Source organism: Ursus arctos, chromosome X (genome assembly GCF_023065955.2).
Source record: "Ursus arctos isolate Adak ecotype North America chromosome X, UrsArc2.0, whole genome shotgun sequence".
Classification (NCBI taxonomy): domain Eukaryota; kingdom Metazoa; phylum Chordata; class Mammalia; order Carnivora; family Ursidae; genus Ursus; species Ursus arctos.
This window is the reverse complement of record NC_079873.1, coordinates 94,152,980-94,171,419: the sequence shown is the minus strand read 5'-3', so window position 1 is coordinate 94,171,419 and position 18,440 is coordinate 94,152,980. Positions and strand designations below refer to the sequence as shown.

The window sequence follows — 18,440 nt, the reverse complement described above, 5'->3', positions numbered from 1 at the left end:
CAGACTTCCCACTGAGTGCCAGAGCCTGATGGGGGGCGGGGGCTTGATCCCAGGATGCTGAGATCATGACCAGAGCTGAAGTCCCATGCCACCCGGGTGCCCCTGTACTGTTATTTTAAATATTTAAAACCAGGCATAAGTTCTTAGCTAAATCCACAAAAAAAGTGGATTTATAAATATTCAGGCCTTGGGGTAAGGGAATTATTCCCACACAGAGAACACACTATATGAGTAATGTCTGTTCATTTACACCGAGACTGATGCAGGGAGATAGCTTTTATTTCTTGTTTTTTAAAAGAATTAATTTTTAAAAGATTTTATTTATTCTTTTGAGAGAGAGAAAGCACAAGAGCGGGGAAGGTCAGAGGGAGAACCAGACTCCTCGCTGAGCGGGGAGCCCAAATCGGGGCTTGATCCAGGAATCCTGGGACCCTAGGATCATGACCCGAGCTGACGGTAGATGCCCAACCAACCAAGCCACCCAGGTGCCCCATAAAGACTTTATTTATTTGAGAGAGCGCATGAACAGGGGGAGGGGTAGACGGGGGAGAGTGAGAGAGAATCTCAAGCAGAATCCCCACTGAGTTGGGAGCCCAACACCAGCTCCATCTCACAACCCTGAGATCATGACCAAGATTCAACCAATAGACTCAACTGACTGAGCCACCCAGGTGCCCCCCAGGGAGATAAATTTCAAGTCCAAGTGCCTGGTTCTCCTGTTGTTGCTTTAGTCTGTAGTAAAGCACTGTAGACAGTGGCAGCCCTACCTTTTAATTTTCTGAAATACTTTCATGTGTTAGCCTGAAAACATTGCTTAAAATACATTATAGTGGAGGTTGGAGGAAACTGGACATTTGTCTAAAAATTGAAGCAAATGAGAACAATTTTTATGCTAAAACCTGGGAAATAACAATCTTGAAAAAAGTTTCACTGAGTTAAGAAGAGTGAAAAGGTTAGAGAAGAATTGCATACAAACATACCTTGCAGATATGGCACAAATCGAACTTCATGAGTGAATATTCTCAAGGAATTTCTAAGGATATGTTTTTCGATGGTACTATTTTGAAGAGATGGGTTTTATGGAATTTGGTGTTGGTGGCGAGGCTTTCAATTTAGGCCAGATTCTTACCTGTGTTACTTTGAAATAGTTTTTCACTTGTTCAGGCAGTAATGTCTAATTTGTAGGTCAAAAGACTACCATTTGAGACCAGAGAAAATCATAAGTTATCTTAAGAGAGTATTGGTGAAAACCAAAATCCAGGATGAGTTATTAGCTTTGTCCCATGGTATGCATGTGAGTGTAGTCGCGGAAATGGGATACAGATCTGGCAGTCTTGAGTTTTAGTGAATTCAGACCCAGTTTGTCTAAATTTTCCTTAACTCTACAGGCTAAAATATCAAGGCAGTATCCGGGGCGTCAGCAACTCTTATGTTCTAGGAAGAAGCCACAATGCCCAGGACTTCCTTGTCAGGTCATCTTTGTAACTCTCAAGAGGTTTTCCGAAGATGAATAACCCCTTAGATATCTTTGAGGGAAACCTGTTTTAAAATCCAACCTGCTCCTATTGAATATTTACTTTAGACTCCGGAAGCTTTTATCACGTTCAGCTTCCCCCACAACCAGGACAACACTGCCTCTAGATTGTCGGGGGCAGAGGCAGCTGGACACTGATGGTCTGCTGTCAAGATACCGACATTTCTTCATCTTGTTACCAGGCTTAGCGGCAGCAGAAGATACTGGTGCAGTTCATCAGCTAGACCCACATTCAAGAGCTGGAAAAACCATTAAAGAATATTAAAGGTGGGAGGAGAGAGACAAGGCAGGAATTACAGTCAAAAGCTTAGCACGTAGTAGATGCTCTCTAAGGGTAAACCGAAGAAGAGGCTGCAGTGGTAACTTTCTTAAAATATTTTACTAATAAAAAAATAGGTTCTCCCACTGGAGTTTAATATCTCAGTGGCATAAAGAGTTGTATGTTGTGGGGTTGTTTTTCTTTTTTTCTTTTTTGTTTTTTAAAGATTTATTTATTTGACAGAGGGAGAGAGTGAGACAGAGAGCACAAGCCGGGGGAGCAGCAGGCAGAGGGAGAAGCAGGCTCCCCAATGAGCAAGGAGCATGATGCGGGACTCGATTCCAGGACCCTAGGATCATGACCTGAGCTGAAGGCAGACGCTTAACTGACTGAGTCACCCGGGTGCCCCTGTGGTTGTTTTTTTTTTTTTTTTTAAGATTTTATTTATTTATTTGAGAGAGAGTGAGCACAAGCAGGGGGGAGTGGCAGAGGCAGAGGGAGAAGCAGGCTCCTGGGAGCCTGAGGCTGGGCTCGACCCCAAGACCCCAGGATCATGATCTGAGTCAAAGGCAGATGCTTGACCAACTAAGCCACCCAGTCTCCCCTATTTATAATATTCTTAGTTGATCTAACAGATAATGGTTTGTTCAAAAGAATAATAGCAAAAATGTATTCAGTAATTATAGCATATGGATAAGTGAAGGGAATGACAGCACAGTTATACAAGATAGGAGAAAGGAACTGGCCACACTCCACATAAGGTACTTGTGCTACCAGTGAAATGATCTAGTGTTTCTTGAAAGTGGACTTATTTGTTGTAAATGTATATTGCAAATTCTAGGGCAACCACTAAAAAAAATTTCTAAGTGTTACTGAGATGTTAAGAGAGGAGAGAAAATTGAATCATAATAAAAAGTTCAATTAAAACCAGAGAAGGCAGAAAAAGAGTGGAAGACAAAATAGAAACCAAGAACAATAACAAAGAATAGAAAATGATCATAAAAATGGTAGATATTAATCAAAATATATCAAGAATAATTTTAAATGTGAATAGTCTAAATATGCCAATTAAAAGAGACAGTAAGTCTGGATAAAAAAATAAACAAGAGCCAACTACATGTCACCTAAAGAAACCTACTTTGTTTTTAATTTTTTTATTTTTCAAAGATTTTAAGTAATTTCTACACCGAACATGGGGCTTGAACTCACAACCCTGAGATCAAGAGTCACACCCTCCTCTGACTGAGCCAGCCAGGCACCCCAGAAACCTACTTTAAATATAAAGACACAGGGCACCTGGGTAGCTCAGTCACTTAAGCGTGATCTTAGGGTCCTGGGATCAAACCCCTCGTTGGGCTCCCGGCTTGGTGGGGAGCCTGCTTGTCCCCCTCCCTCTGCCTGCCACTCCCCCTGCTTGTGTGCTCTCTCTCTCTCAAATAAACCAATGAAATCTTAAATAAATAAATAAATAAATAAATAAATAAATAAATAAATAAAAGACACAGGGGTGCTTGAGTGATGGTTAAGCATCCAACTCTTGGTTTCGGCTCGGGGGGTGATCTCAGAGTTGTGAGATCGAGCCCTGCATCAGGCTCCACACTCAGCATGGAGTTCACTTGAGATTCTCTCTCCTTCCTCCCTGCCCCTCCCGATTGTGCTCTCTCTCTCTCAAATAAATAAATAAATCTTCAAATAAATAAATACAAAGACACAGATAGCTTAAAGGTAAAGACATTGAGAAAGATATATCATGCCAACACCGAGCAAAACAAAGCTGCACTATCTCAGACAAAGCACACTTCGGAACAAGGAAAATTATCAGGGATAAAGAGGGGCATTACATAACAGCAAAAGACTCAATTTTCCAGAAGGCACCAATCCTTAATGTGTACATGCTTAACAACACAGTGTCAAAATACATGAGTCAAAACCTGACAGAACCGCAGGGAGAAATAGACAAATCCATTATTGTACTTGAGGACTTCAACATCCCCTCTGTTACAAACTGACAAAGACAGCAGGTAGAAAACCAGTAGAATCAAATATAATTGAACTAAGAGCACCATCCATAAACCAGATCTAAATGACATTTATAGAATACTTCAACAACAGCAGAATGCTTATCCTTCTCAAGCTCACATGGAACATTCACTAAGATAGACTATATCCTGGGCCATAAAACACACTTCTAGATAACACATGGATCAAAGAATAAACCTCAAGAGAATTAAAAAAAAAAACATTTTGAACTAAATGGAAATGAAAACACAACTTGTCAAAATTTGAGGATGCAAAGGAAATCAGTGCATGGAGAGACATTCGTCACAATGAATGCATATATTAGAAAAGAAGAAAAATCCAAAATTAATAATCTCAGTTTCCACCGTAGGAACCTAGAGAAAGAAGAGCAAGTTAAATCCAAGTAAGCAGAAGAAAAGATATAAAAATCAGAGCACAAATCAGTGAAATTGAAAACAAGAAAACAATAGAGAAAATCAATGAATCCAAAAGTTGGTTATGTGAAAATACTGATAAAAGTGATAAGTATCTGTTCAGGCTAACCAAGATAAAAAGAGAGAAGACACAAATTGCTACCATCAGAAATGAGAGGGGGACATCACTTCTGATTCTGCTGACATTAAAAGGATAATAAAAGCATATTATGAACAACTCTGGCCACAAATTTGATAACTTAGAAACAATGGCCCAATTCTTTGAAAAACACAATCTAACAATACTCATAAAAGAGAAATAGACTATATGAATAGGCCTATATCTATTTTAAATTGAATCAATAATTAATAACCTTCCAAAACAGAAAGCACCAGGCACAAATGGGTTCACCGGGGGAATTCTACCAAATGTTTCAGGAAGAAATGATACGAATTCTCTATAATCTGGTCTAGAAAATAGAACCAAGGGAATGCTTCCTAACTTGTTCTATGAGGTCAGCATTACCCTGGTACTAAAACCAGACAATACATTGTAAGAAAGGAAAACCAAAGACCAATTACTCTCATGAAAAAATGCAAAAATCCTCAACCAAATATTAGCAGATCAAATCCAAGAATGTATGAAAAGAAGTATATACTATGACCAACTAGGATTTATCTCAGGTATGCAAGGCTAGTTCACATTCAAAAAGTCAATTAATATACTCCATCACATCAACACTCTAAAGAATGACATGATCATATCATCAGATGCAGAAAAAGCACTTGACAAAATCCAACACCAACTCATGCTAAAAACGCTCAGCAAGGGGCTCCTGGGGGATTCAGGGGGCTAAGCATCTGCCTTTGGCTCAGGTGATCCGTGGGATCGGCCCGCATCAGGTTCTCTGCCCCGCGGGGAGCCTGCTTCTCCCTCTCCCTCTACCTGTCTCTCCCCCTGCTTGTGTGTGTGCCCTCTCTCTCTCTCTCTCTCTCAAACAAATAAAATCTTCAAAAAAACCAAAAAACCTCTCAGCAAACTAGGAATGTAAGGGCAGCTCCTCAACATGATAAAGGACATCTATGAAAAACCTACAGTTATTAACATACGTAGTGGTGAGAAATTAGAGGCTTTTACCCTACTACGATCCGGAAGAAAGCAGGGGGGAGCTCTCTAACTACTCTTATTGAACATCATACTGGAAGTCCTAGCTGATGCAGTAAGACAAAGGAAAAAAGGTATGTAGATGGGGAAGGTAGAAATAAAACTGTCTTTGTTCACAGATGACACGATTGTCTAGGGAGAAATTCCCAAAGAATTGTTAAAAAAAAAAAAACCAACAAACAAATCTTCCTAGAACTCATAAATAGTTATAGCAAAATTGCAGGGCACAGGTTAATATACAAAGGTCAAACACTTTCCTATATACCAGCGATGAGCAATTGGAATGTACAATTTAAAACACAGCATCATTTATATTAGCACCAAAAAAATTGAAATAAAAGGCATAAACCCAACAAAATATGTGCGATATCCCAATATCTATATGTGGAAAACTATAAAACTCTGACTTAAGAAATCAAAGAACTGAATAAATAAAGAGACTGTCTGTGCTCATGTAAAATGTAGGAGAAAATCTCGGTAACCTCGGCCTTGGCAAAAAGTTTTTAAAATATTCTTTGAAGATGTATTTATTTATTTTAGGGGGAGAGAGCGAGCGAGCATGCGAGTGGGGGGGAGGGGCAGAGGGAGAGAGGAGAGGGAGAGAAAGAGAGAATCTCAAGCAGAGCCCCCACAGAGCCCCAAGATGAGCTTAATCCCACGACCCCGAGATCGTGACCTCAAGATCATGACCTGAGCCGAAACCAAGAGTCAGACCCCACCCGACTGAGCCACCTAGGTACCCCTGGCAAAGGGTTTTGAAATACGACACCAACAGGGGTCTCCATGCTCAGCACCAGGAGTCTCCTGAAGTTTCTCTCTCCCTCTCCCTCTGCCCCTCCACCCCTCACCCCCCGGACTCTCGCTCTCTGTCTCTCTCTCTAAAATAAATAAATGAATCTTAAAAAAAAAATACAACACCAACAGCACAACCCATGAAAGAAAAACTGAGAACTTGGACCTCATTAGAATTAAAAATGTGTGCCCTGGGGGGCGGTCAAGATGACAGAGTAGGAAAATCCTGAGCTCACCTCCTCCCATGGTCACACCAAGGCTGCATCTATGTATAGAGCAATTCAGGACCAGCAGCTCAATTCTTGCACACCTAAAGATACAAAGAAAAAGCCACATCAAGAAGGGAAGGAGGGACAGAGATGCAGTCTGTTCAGGACCCACACCCCCCAGGGCAGTGACCCACAAGTGGGAGGACATCACAGGTGTGGACATCCTCCATGGGGAGCAAGGGTTTAAGCCGAACATCAGGTACCTCCCGCCCTGGAGACCTCCACCAGGAAGATGATCCCATATAATGTCTGGCTTTGCACATCAGAGGGGCATAACTCCCGGGGAGTCAGAGGGCTGTAGAAAACTGCCGCTCCGCGGCTAAAGGGCCTGTGCATAAACTCGGACCCAGCACAGGGGCAACAGCTTGAAAAGCACCTGGGCCTTCCATGAAGATTTACTGACTAATGTTAGGGTATGTGCTGGAGGAGCAGGAATCTGTAGGTTCTTTAGGACAAAAGCATTGTCAAAGGAAATAAAAAATACTTTGAGGCAAATTAAAATGAAAATATAAACTTAAAAAAGTATTTGGAAAAAAAATTAAAAAATAAAGGTGCGCCTGGGTGGCTTGGTTGGTTAAGCGTCTGCCTTTGGCTCCTGTCGTGATCCCTGCTCTCCCTCTGCCTCTGCCTGCCACTTCCCGTTTGCACTCTCTCTCTCTGTCAATTAATTAATTAATTAAAAAATCTTTGGAACACAGCAAAAGCAGTACTAAGAGGGAAGTTCAGAGCAATACAAGCCTGCCTCAAGAAACAAGAAAAACCTCAAATAAACAATCTAACCTTATACCTAAAAGAACTAAAAGAAAAGAACAAAGTCCGAAGTTAATAGAAGGAAGGAAATAATAAAGATCAGAGCAGAAATAAATGAAATAGAGACTGAAAAAGCAATAGGAAAGGTAGTGAAATTAAGAGCTGGTTCTTTGAAAAGATAAACAAAATTGATAAACCATTAAGAAAAAAAAGAGAGGGGACTCAGGTGAATCAAATCAGAAATGAAAGCGGAGTTACCAGTGACACCACAGGAACACAAAGGACTGTAAGAGAGTACTACCAAAAATTATATGCCAACAAATTGCACAATCTGGAAGAAATGGATAAATTCCTAGAAACATACACTCTTCCAAGACTGAATGAAGAATCAATAGAAAATCTGAACAGGCTGATTACTAATAATGAAATTGAATCTGTAGTCAGAAGACTCCCAACAAACAAAAGTCCAGGACCAGATGGCTTCACACTTCATACCAAACGTTAAGTTTTTAAAACTTTTTAAATTATTTTGTAGTATCATGCCAACGAGAGGGGCTGGGGCATGGGTTTTATCGCTGGAACTAAAGTGCATGTCTACCAGCCATTGGGCAGGTAGCCCAAGGGCTGTTGCAAAGTCGGCTTTTATAGCCAGTAGATGGGAAAGTGTACAGCCTGGTATCCCAAAAGTTAGGGATAGGTTTTCCATCCAAAACTTTCTTCTTTAAAAGATTTTATTTATTTATTTGACAGAGAGAGCACAAGCAGGGATAGTGGCAGACGGAGAGGGTGAAGCAGGCTCACTGCTGAGCAGGGAGCCAGAAGCGGGCTCCATCCCAGAACCCTGGGCTCATGACCTCAGCCAAAGGCAGGTGCTTAACCGACTGAGCCACCCAGGTGCTCCCATCCAAAACTTTCTTATTAGAAATTTCTCCAAATCCCCACCCCAAATCATATAATTTCTCCTACTCAGTTCAGTCCTTGGCGCTCATCCCATGATCAACTGTTTTTACATAGAAGATATCCAGTAGTGCGGTTCACTTTTTCCATTTACATTATGTTAGCATCTTTCCCTTAAATTCTAAAAAAGGAGATTTCCAATAACTGATGGCATTAGTTTTCATGGTCTGATAAGTTACTTCTTAGGAGGAAAGGCCCAAAAGGCCATCTAGCTACTAGTAGACTGGATTCTGAATTTCCATAGTAAACTCATTGCACCTTCACAAATTAAAGTCAGTAAATTAGTGTTCAAATATTCTTTCTTTTAAAAACAGTATGAAATGAATAGAATAGATAACCATTAACCATGTATTGCTTGAGCTAGTGTATGATGGGACCAGTTTAAGGGGCTGGACAAGAAGGGGCTTACAAATTCCTTTTGCTGGTGCATATTAGTGGAGATGAATTTCTGGGGAATGAATAAGCAGTTTTCTCTGGGCTGTGAGCTTAACTGTAGTGTATCAGGCTCAAATTATTAACAAAGAATTTGCGCCCTCTAAGCTAACTGGGCAAATGCGGCTTAAACATCACAGCTCACCACCAATATTGATAAACCCTCCTTATTTAGTTTGAGGTTAGAAAGAAAAAATTGGGGGCGCCTGGGTGGCTCATTCGTTATGCGTCTGCCTTCAGCTCAGGGCGTGATCCCAGGGTTCTGGGATCGAGCCCCACATCGGGTTACCTGCTCCGCTGGGAGGCTGCTTCTTCCTCTTTCACTCCCCCTGCTTGTGTTCCCTCTACGGCTGGCTATCTCTCTCTCTGTCAAATAAATAAAAAGAGAAAAGAAAAGAAAAGAAAAGAAAAGAAAAGAAAAGAAAAGAAAGAAAAGAAATATAAGGAAGAAAGAAAAAATAAGTTGGGGGGGGCGCCTGGGTGACTCGCTTAAGCGACTGCCTCCGGCTCAGATCATGATCCCACCATCCTGGGTTCGAGCCCCACCTGGGGCTCCTTGCTCAGCGGGGAGTCTGTTCTCCCTCTACCTCCCCCCCTCGTGCTCGCCCGCGCTCTCTCAAATAAATAAAAATCTTTGAAAAAATTGTGTGTGGGGTGGTATACTCCTACACACAGCCACACACATGCAAACAACGTATATATGTAAAGTTACATTGGCTTTGTTATTCACACGGCCGCTCGGGGAAAGGTCTCCTGTGGCCTCTCGCCCTTCCCTTCAGGTATTTCAACTCGAGGCTAAAGCAATGACTCGTTCTCTAGTCCAGTTTAGATAGGAGCAGCCTCACTCGGGACCGGAAGGGTGAGTGGATCCGGTTGCCCCACGGACTTCTTTACACCGATACACACATCTCCGTCTCGTGGGCAGGACCGCCTAGGTCGGGGGAAGGGATTTGCCGACGTACCCGGAACTGTTTCCAAGGTTTCCTCAGTTTCGGGCGGTGGCGCGACGGCGGGTTTGGGACCAGACCAACCGAGATCTTCCTAGGCTCGCGAGAGCGTCCCCTTCTCTAGCGGCTTAGGGTACCCAGCGGCCGCGATGGCTCCGGTGTCGGGTTCGCGCAGCCCTGAGGGGGAGGCCTCGGGCTCCGGGGGAAAGCGTCGCAGTTCGTCGAGGAGCCCTAAACCCAGCAGATCCGCCCGCTCCCCGCGGGGCCGCCGCTCGCACTCGTGCTCTCGGAATGGTCTCAGCCATCAGCTGGGCGGCTTCAGTCAGGGGTCGCGACACCAGTCCTACCGATCCCGCTCGCGGTCACGCTCCCGGGAGCGGCCCTCTGCGCTGCGGGGCAACCCCTTCGCGTCAGCCTCCTCGACCGCGTATTATGGCGGCTACTCGCGCCCCTACGGGAGCGACAAGCCGTGGCCTAGCCTTCTGGACAAGGAGAGGGAGGAGAGCCTGCGGCAGAAGTGAGTGAGACGGGCACTGGGAGTCTGACTTGCGCTTTTCGCTCTCTGCCGGGCGCCCCTGCCTAGCCCTTCAGCCCCACCCCCCTCCCCCGACAACGCCTTTTTCCGCCCGTTTCTCCCCTTGGGTTTTCACTCGTCCTCGGGCCCCTTCTCCCCGCGCCCTGGTGTCTTCGCTGCTTCTGCCTCCTGGCTATGCAGCGGTTCCGTCGGGAGCCTCAGACCTACCCGAATTACAGTTTTCGCTTGGTTGTAGCTGTTTTATTTTGCTTACTTTTTTTTTTCCAAGCGTGCTTTAATTTCGCGCTCGATTGAGCTCTTGGCAAAGGAGACCTATTAGCCCAAAATGAGCAGTGCCTCGCGCTTTGTAGGCGTACCACCGTACCTTGCTGAATGATCACACAGGTTGGAGGTGACAGGACGTGTACAGTGGAAATGTCGTGTAGCCAGTCGGGAAGGCTGGGGATGAAGAGTTTAAATCGGAGGGGAGAAGAACCCCTGAGACCAGATGATTGCATGTGGGAAAAGTGACCTGCTAAACTGTTGATTAAGCTACGTGGAAAAAGGCCCTGTTCGGTGGTCTCAGTGTGACCGTGAAAACCGAGGTCAGGGTGAGATCAGGTGTCCTCTCATGAGTGCGTATTGGAGTGGAAAAGTGGATAGTTTAAGAAGGAGAAAGGGAAAGGGTTATAATTATTATCGTGTAAGTCTTAGTAGCTAATGGTTATTGAGTGTTAAATTCTGTCAGGCGCTGTACTAGGTGCTCTACAGGTCCCCTGTGTGTGTGTGTGTTTTTAGGATTTTTTAAATTTATTTGACAGAGGGAGAGAACAAGCAAGGGGAGCAGCAGGCAGCGGGAGAAGCAGGTTCCCCGCTGAGCAGGGAGCCCGCCCCCGGGGCCCGATCGTGACCCAGCAGAAGGCCAGCGCTTAACCGGCTGAGCCACCCAGGCGCCCCTACATGTCCTCTGTGTCAAAAAAGATTTTTAAGAGTAGCACAGGCATGGAGGGGCAGGTTAAGATTCCAAAGCTGGGCGACGTCTCCATAAATCTCTTTTTTCCCAAGAATGGGAAGTAATAAAGGATGGCGGTGAAGAGGACGGGCTCCAGAATCGGAATGCCTGAGTTTGAAGCCATGCTTTGCTGTGTAATAGTTGTATGACCTTGAGCAAGTTTCTTGAACTTCTCTGAGCTTTATTTCTTAACCATTTAAAAAGGCTAAAATTGGCGCTGAGCCTTTAGAGTTGTGATGATTTAGTTCCTGGGACATAATAATTAGTCCTTGAGTGTTTGCTATTGGGGTTTCCTGAATGGAAGCAGAAACAATAAAAAACCTACTGAGTTAGGTTGGAGACCTACCTCTCCAAATTAAATTTTTCAGTTACCTCCTGGCTGTGTTCGTCAAAAAGCAACCAGCTTCCTACTGGACGATTCTCATCAAAAGACAACTAATGAATCATCGAGCCTTACATCGGAAACCGGGGATGTACTGTATGGTGACTAACATAATATAATAAAAAATCATTAAAAAAAAAAAAAAAAGATATCAGAACTTCTTGGGTGAAATTTGCATTTGTACATTTAGAAGATCAATAATTTACCTTACGAGTACAGATGAAGCTGGGGGCAGCAGGGATGAGAACGTGACTGTTCTTACAGCCTGTCATACTTCCCCCTGCATATATAGTCCAAGTTGGGTTATAAGTATAACCCTTTTAGGCTCTTTCTTCAAGTGGGAAACCTGAGTCTAATTCTGCACGATTATAATCTTTTCTCCTAAATAAAGAAGTAAAAAATAGTATATTCAAGCAATCAAACCAGTTTATTTTGTAAGGGGTGGGTGGGTGTGTGTAACAAATGGAATCACAAGGAGCTAAACTTTGAGGAATTGAGCCTTTGTTTTTTGTATTTTGTTTGTGAGCAAAATTAAAAGAAAAAAATGACAAATTTTTCCTGTCCTCCAAGAGTAGATAGAGGATATAGTCCTTTTTCCAAAAAAAGGAACTAAAGGGAAAACAGAAAAAAAAAAACCCTGTTTCTCATTTAGGACAGTTTTTGTCAAATAAAACTTTTCTTTCATTTTCAGAGCTTTCTTTATTTTCTGTTTCTAATGCTTCATTTTTGTTTTCTTTATTAATTCCTGAGTTTCTGAAAACGGGTTTGACTAAATCAAAAGTAGAGATTGCTCTTTACTCTCAAAAATGTATGTAAACAAAGAAGTTATTTCCAAATATAAAACTGTTTGTGTCACATATTGCAGAAGACGAAATGAGCAATTAGGAGCTAGGTCATGCAAGAGGCAGAAGAGATGCACTTGACAACCTTTTAGGCTGTATTTCTGGCCTGGCCTCAGGCTGTCTGTAGTCTGTGCCATTTGATAGTACTATCAAGAACATCAAATTACAATGAGTATACTTAATTTATTAATTTAACTTTTAAAATAGGAAAATAGGACTTAACTGGACTCCTTTGAATTGATTATATATTTAGGAGACCATTTAGCCATGGAGTTATAATTTATATGCCTATATCTTCTAGGAGATTAAGGGAGAGAGAGAGGATTGGAGAATTGGGAGCTCCTGAAGTATGGGGACTTTCTCCAAAGAATCCAGAACCAGAGTAAGTGATTCAAAAAATACTGTTAAAAGATGTAACGTTTGTTTAAATCCAGAGACTATTGTCAAAATTTTTGTTAAATGAATAACTTTTAAGTACACTTTACGTTTTTTTCTTCTTTTTTGTGATTTATGCTATGCTACCCCCTAGAATTTAAAAACATTGAACATACCTAACGATTAAAACATGTTGCTAGTTGATTTTAACATATTAATTGTTTTTTATTTATTTGTTTATTTTTAAAGATCATATTTGTATTAGAGAGAGAGAGAGAGAGCACAGGTAGGCAGAGCGGCAGGGAGAGGGAGAAACAGGCCCCCCAGTGAGCAGGGACCCCGACGACTCGGGCCTCGATCCCAGAACCCTGGGATTATGACCTGAGCTGAAGGCAGCCGCTTAACCAACTGAGCCACCCAGCACCCCTTAATTGTTCTTTTTAAATTGTAATTCGGGGGGGTGCTAATTTCCTATTCATAGAAGGGTTCAGTATTAAGACAAATACATTTATATTATTTTGAATTGTTTTTTCTCAACCTAATAGCAGGTTGCGTGTCACATGTTAGCCTTACAAAGTGATTTTTTTTGAGTTAACAGTTGACAACATGGATGGTAGAGTAGGGTTTTCTTATATATATATCATTTGCAGATAGTGACAGTTTTACTTCTTCTTTACCAATTTGGATGCCTTTTATTTTTCTTGTCTTGTGGCTGGGACTTCAGTATTATGTTGAATAAAAGTGGCGAGAATGGACATCCTTGTCTTGTTCCTGATCTTAGGGTGAAGCTTTCAGCTTTTTACTGTTGAGTGTGATGTTAGCTGTGGGTTTGTCGTATCTGGCCTTTCTTAAGTTGAGTTATGTTTTCTCTATATTCACTTTGGTGAGAGTTTGTATCTTTGGTTGTTGAATTTTGTCAGATGCTGTTTCTGCACCTATTGAGATGATCATAGGATTTTTATCCTTTATTTTGTTAATGTGGTATATTCCACATTGATTTGTGGATATTGAATTATCCTTGCATTTCTGGAATAATTTCTACTTTAGTATGGTGTATGATCTTTTTAATGTAGTATAAAATTTGGTTTGCCAATATTTTGTTAAAGATTTTTGCATCTACATACATCAGGGATATTGGCTTGTAATTTTTTTTTTTAATTTGTGGTGTCTTTGGTTTCCATATCAGGATAATGCTGGCCTCAAAGAGTGAGTTTGTTCTTTCTTCAGTTTTTTGGAATTGTTTAAGAAGTATAGGTCTTAACTCATTAAATATTTAGTAGAATTTACCTGTGAAACCGTCTGGTCCTGGAGTTTGTTTTGTTGGGAGTTTTTTGAGTAATCAGTCTATAGTGTAATCTTCCTGATTTGGACGATTGTTATGTTTCTAGGAATTTATTTCTCCTTGGTTGTTCCATTTGTTGGCACATAATTGTTCTTAGTAGTCTTATGATTTTTTTTCTATTTCTATAGTATTGGGTATAACTTATCCCCTTTCATTTTTGATTTTATTTATATGGGCACTCTTTTTTTCTTGATGAATCTAGCTAAAGGTTTTTATCAATTTTATCATTTCAAAGAACCAACTCTTAGTTTCATTGATCTTTTCTGTTGTCTTTTTAGTCTCTTTTTCATTTATTTTTCACTCTGACCTTTATTATTTTCTTCCTTCTGCTAACTTTGGGCTTTGTTCTTTTCCTAGTTCCTTTAGGTGTAAGATTAGATTGTTTATTTGAGGTTTTTCTTGGTTCTTGAGTTGGGCATGTATAAAATTTCCCTCATAGAACTTCTTTTGCTGCATTTCATAGATTTTGTACTGTTGTGTTTCCATTTTCATTTGTCTCAAGGTATTTTTTTAAATTTCCTCTTTGATTTCTTCATTGACCCATTGTTTGTTTATTTTTAAAGACTTATTTATTAAAGAGAGAGAGATAAAGAGCACGTGCACAAGTGGGAGGGTCAGAGGGAGAGAGAGAGAGAATTTCAAGCAGATGCCACACTGAGCACGAAGCCTGACATGGGGCTCAATCTCAAAACCCTGAGATCATGACCTGAGTTGAAACCAAGAGTCAGACGCTTAACCGACTGTGCCACCCAGGCACCCCGACCCATTGGTTATTTAATTCCATGTGTTTATGTTTTTCCAGTTTTCTCGTAATTGATTTCTAGTTTCATACTGTTGTGGTCTGAAAAGATGCTTGATATGATTTCAGTCTTCTTAAATTTATCAAGACTTGTCTTGTGGCCTAACATGGGATCAGTCCTGGAGAATATTCCATGTGCACTTGAAAAGAATGTATGTTCTGCTGTTTTTGGATAGAATGTTTTGTGTATTATCTCTTAATTCCATCTGGTCTAATGTGTTGGTCAAGGCCACTGTTTTCCTTATTGATTTTCTGTCTGAATGATGTATCCATTCATGTAAGTGGGGTGTTAAGGTCTCTTACTATTATTGTATTACTGTCAGTTTCTCCCTTCATGTCTCTGAATAATTGGTTTATGTATTAAGGTGTTCCTATGTTGGGTGCATAGGTATTTACAAATGTTATATCCTCTTGTTGAATTGATCCCTTTATCGTATGCAGTGTCATTCATGTCCTCTTACAGGCTTTGTTTTCTAGTCTGTTTTGTATGATATAAGTATTGCTACCCCAGCGTTTTGTTTGTTTTCGTTTGCATGGAGTATCTTTTTCCATCCCTTCAGTTTCAGTCTCTGTGTCTTTAGATCTGAAGTGAGTCTCTTGTAGGCAGCTATAGATGGGTGTTGTTTTTTTTAATTTATTCAGCTACTGTGTGTTTTGATTGGAACACTTAGGAAGTTTACATTTAAAGTAATTATTGATAAAAAAAAATTATTGGTAGGGGGCGCCTGGGTGGCTTAGTCGTTAAGCATCTGCCTTCAGCTCAGGGCATGATCCCAGAGTCCTGGGATGGAGCCCCATCCTCCGCTGGGAGCCTGCTTCTCCCTCTCCCACTCCCCCTGCTTGTGTTCCCTCTCTTGCTGGCTGTCTCTCTCTCTGTTAATAAATAAAATCTTAAAAAAAAATATTGGTAGGTATGGATTTGTAGACATTTTCTTGATATTTTTCCGGTTTTTTAAAAAGATTTTATTTATTTGTCAGAGAGAGAGAGAGTGCACAAGCAGGGGGGAGCGGCAGGCAGAAGGAGAAGCAGCTCCCTGCTGAGCAAGGAACCAGATGTGGGACTTGATCCCAGGACCCTGGGATCATGACCTGAGCTGGAGGCAGACGCTTAACCAACTGAGGCACCCAGGCGTCGCTTTCTGATTGTTTTTGTAGTTCTTCTCTGTTCCTTTGTTCTCTTGCTCTCTTCCCTTGAGATTTGGTGACTTTCCTTAGTGTTATGTTTGTATTCTTTTATTTTTTGTTTATCTATTATAGGTATTTGGTCAGTGGTTACCATGAGGTACATATATAACATCTTACGTATATAGCAATCTATTTTAAGTTAATGCCCACTTAAGCTCCAATGCATTCTAAAAGTACTACATCCCTTCACCATGTTTTATGTTTTTGACATCATATTTTACACCTTACTATTTTATGTTTCCATTGACTAATTATTGTGGGTCTAGCTGATTTTACTACTTTTGTCTTTTAACCTTCATACTAGCTATGTAGGTGGTTGATCCACTACCTTTACTATATGTTTACCTTTACCAATGAGATTTTTCCTTTCATAATTTTCCTTTTTTTAAAAAATTTTATTATTAAGTAATCTCTACACCCAACCAGAGCTCGAACTCATAACCCCAAGATCAAGAGTTGCGTGCTCCACTGACTAAGCCAGCCAGGCGCCCCTCCTTTCATAGTTTTCTTACTTGTAGTTATGATTTTTCTTTTCTACTTAAAATTAAGTCCCTTTAACTTTCTTGTAAGGCTGGTTTGGGAGTGATGAGCTTTAGCTTATGCTTGTCTGAGAAACTCCTTGTTTCTCCTTCACTTCTGAGTGATAACTTTGCTGGGTAGAGTAATCTTGGTTGTAAGTTTTTTCCTTTTAGCACTTCTCATATATCATGCTATTCTCTTCTGACCTATAAAGTTTCTTCTGAAAAACCAGCTTATAGACTTAGGGTTCCTTGGTATGTAACTAGTTGTTTTCCTTTTGCTGCTTTTAAGATTCTTTATCTCTAACTGTTGACACTTTGATTATAATGTGTCTTGGTCTCTTTGGGTTCATCTCATTTGGGGGTGTTTGCTTTCTGGACTTGGATATCTGTTTCCTTCCCCAGGTTAGGGAAGTTTTCAGCTATTATTTCTTCAAATAAGTTTTCTGTCCTTTTCTCTCTCTTCTCCTTCTGGGACCACTGTAGTGTGAATATTAGTACACTTGATTTTACCCCAGAGGTCCCTTAAACTTAACCTCATTTTATTCAGTTCTTTTTGCTTTTTTGCTGTTCTGATTAGGTGCTTTCTACTACCCTGTCTTCCACATTGTTAATCTGTTCTTCTGCATTCTGTAATCTGCTTTTGATGCCCTGTATTTTTCATTGCAGTTATTGTGTTCTTTGGCTTTGATTGATTTAAAAAAATATTTTCTGTCTCTTTGTTGAATTCTCACTGTGTTCATCCATTCTTTTGAGTTCAGTGAGCATCTTTATGACCATTCATTTGAATTCCATCTGGTAGATCTCTGTTTTGTTTAGTTCTTTTTCTGAGGTTTTTGTCTTGTTCTTTCACTTGGAACGTATTGTCTGTCTCCTCATTTGCGTCTCAGTGTTTGTTTCTGTGTTTTAGGTGGATCAGCTATTGTCCCAGTCTTGGAGGAGTGGCTTTATGCCTGAAGGTGTCTGTGGGGCTCAGCATAAACCCCCGCTGGTCACCCAAGCCAGGTACCCCAGGAGTATCTCTTTTGTAGGCTGTGTGCTCCCTCTTGTGGCTGGTCCCGATTGGTGCAGACTCACTGATATGTGGGGCTGTTTACTGGTGCAGCTGTCGGCTAGGCTTGGCTATGACTACTGTGGGTATGCTGGTGAGTGGGACAGGCTTCTGGCCTGTCTGATTGACAGGCCTGGTTGCAGCTGGTGTGGGCATGCTGGTGTGTGGGGCTGGCCCTTGGCACAGCTGGCTATAAGGCCTGGTCGTGAGCTGCATGAGCGCTGTTGAGTAGGGCAGACTTTCGGTGCAGCTGGCTGCAAGGTCCAGCTGCGACTGATGCAGATACTCTAGTGTGTAGGACTGGGCCTCCATGGCAGGAGCCCTTGGGTGGAGGGTGTGCTGGTCCTGGCCAAGGATGTCTGGTATGTATGGTGGGTGGGGGCTGCTAGAGAGGAGTGCCAGGCCAGGGTGGGCAGGTGGGTGGGGTGAGTCTTCTTGGGCTGACAGTAGATAGAGAAACAGAAAAATGGATAAGGCATGGGACGGGGCTCTCCTGGTTGAGTAGAGGGGCCTAGGAGGTCCTGCCCCACGGGACGCCAGGGGTCCTGTCCAGGGTGCTGGGACGTAGGCAGAGCAGAGCAGCTGACCGGGCGCTGAGCCCGGGAAAGCCTGCGGAGGGTGGTGCGGGCTGCAGGCTGGGGAGCTGACAACAGTGACGGCGGTGTGCCTCTTTGCCCTCAGTCTGTTGGCCGGGCAAAGATTTTATGAATTGAGGAAATCTGGTCCTAGTTCGTCTAAACATCCATTGTCCCCAGTGTCTAGACTGTTCAGGTAGTGTCCAGTGCTTCGGCTTCCTCCCGTCCCAGCAAGACAAGCCACAGGCTCCTGGGCCCTCCATGCCCAGGCCTCGCTCACAATGCCACCTTTCTCACTATGACGAGGT

The 18,440-nt window shown here is 42.0% G+C and overlaps 1 protein-coding gene and 1 long non-coding RNA gene across 9 annotated transcripts in view; one reads left to right on the top strand and one right to left on the bottom strand.

Moving 5' to 3' along the window:
- LOC125281835 (uncharacterized) overlaps positions 1–18,440 on the bottom strand; it is a 358,739-nt gene that overhangs the window by 159,546 nt on the left and 180,753 nt on the right. For all 3 annotated transcript variants that reach the window (XR_008960065.1, XR_008960067.1, XR_008960066.1), the window contains 2 exons: positions 8,880–8,956; positions 6,419–6,492 (listed from right to left, as the gene is read on the bottom strand). This is a non-coding gene — a long non-coding RNA (uncharacterized LOC125281835). The remainder of the gene's footprint in view (positions 1–6,418; positions 6,493–8,879; positions 8,957–18,440) is intronic.
- The window catches only part of LOC125281168 (NF-kappa-B-activating protein-like), a 111,261-nt gene continuing 102,378 nt past the window's right edge, over positions 9,558–18,440 (top strand). For 4 of the 6 annotated variants that reach the window (XM_057313932.1, XM_057313927.1, XM_057313937.1 and 1 more), the window contains exons 1-3: positions 9,561–10,054; positions 12,589–12,669; positions 17,417–17,511. In XM_057313932.1, the coding sequence (XP_057169915.1) occupies positions 9,687–10,054; positions 12,589–12,669; positions 17,417–17,511 (544 nt within the window). In that variant the 5' untranslated portion in view covers positions 9,561–9,686. Of the gene's footprint in view, positions 10,055–12,588; positions 12,670–17,416; positions 17,512–18,440 lie in introns of all 6 variants that reach the window. The other 2 variants (XM_057313917.1, XM_057313940.1) reach the window with 2 other exon arrangements.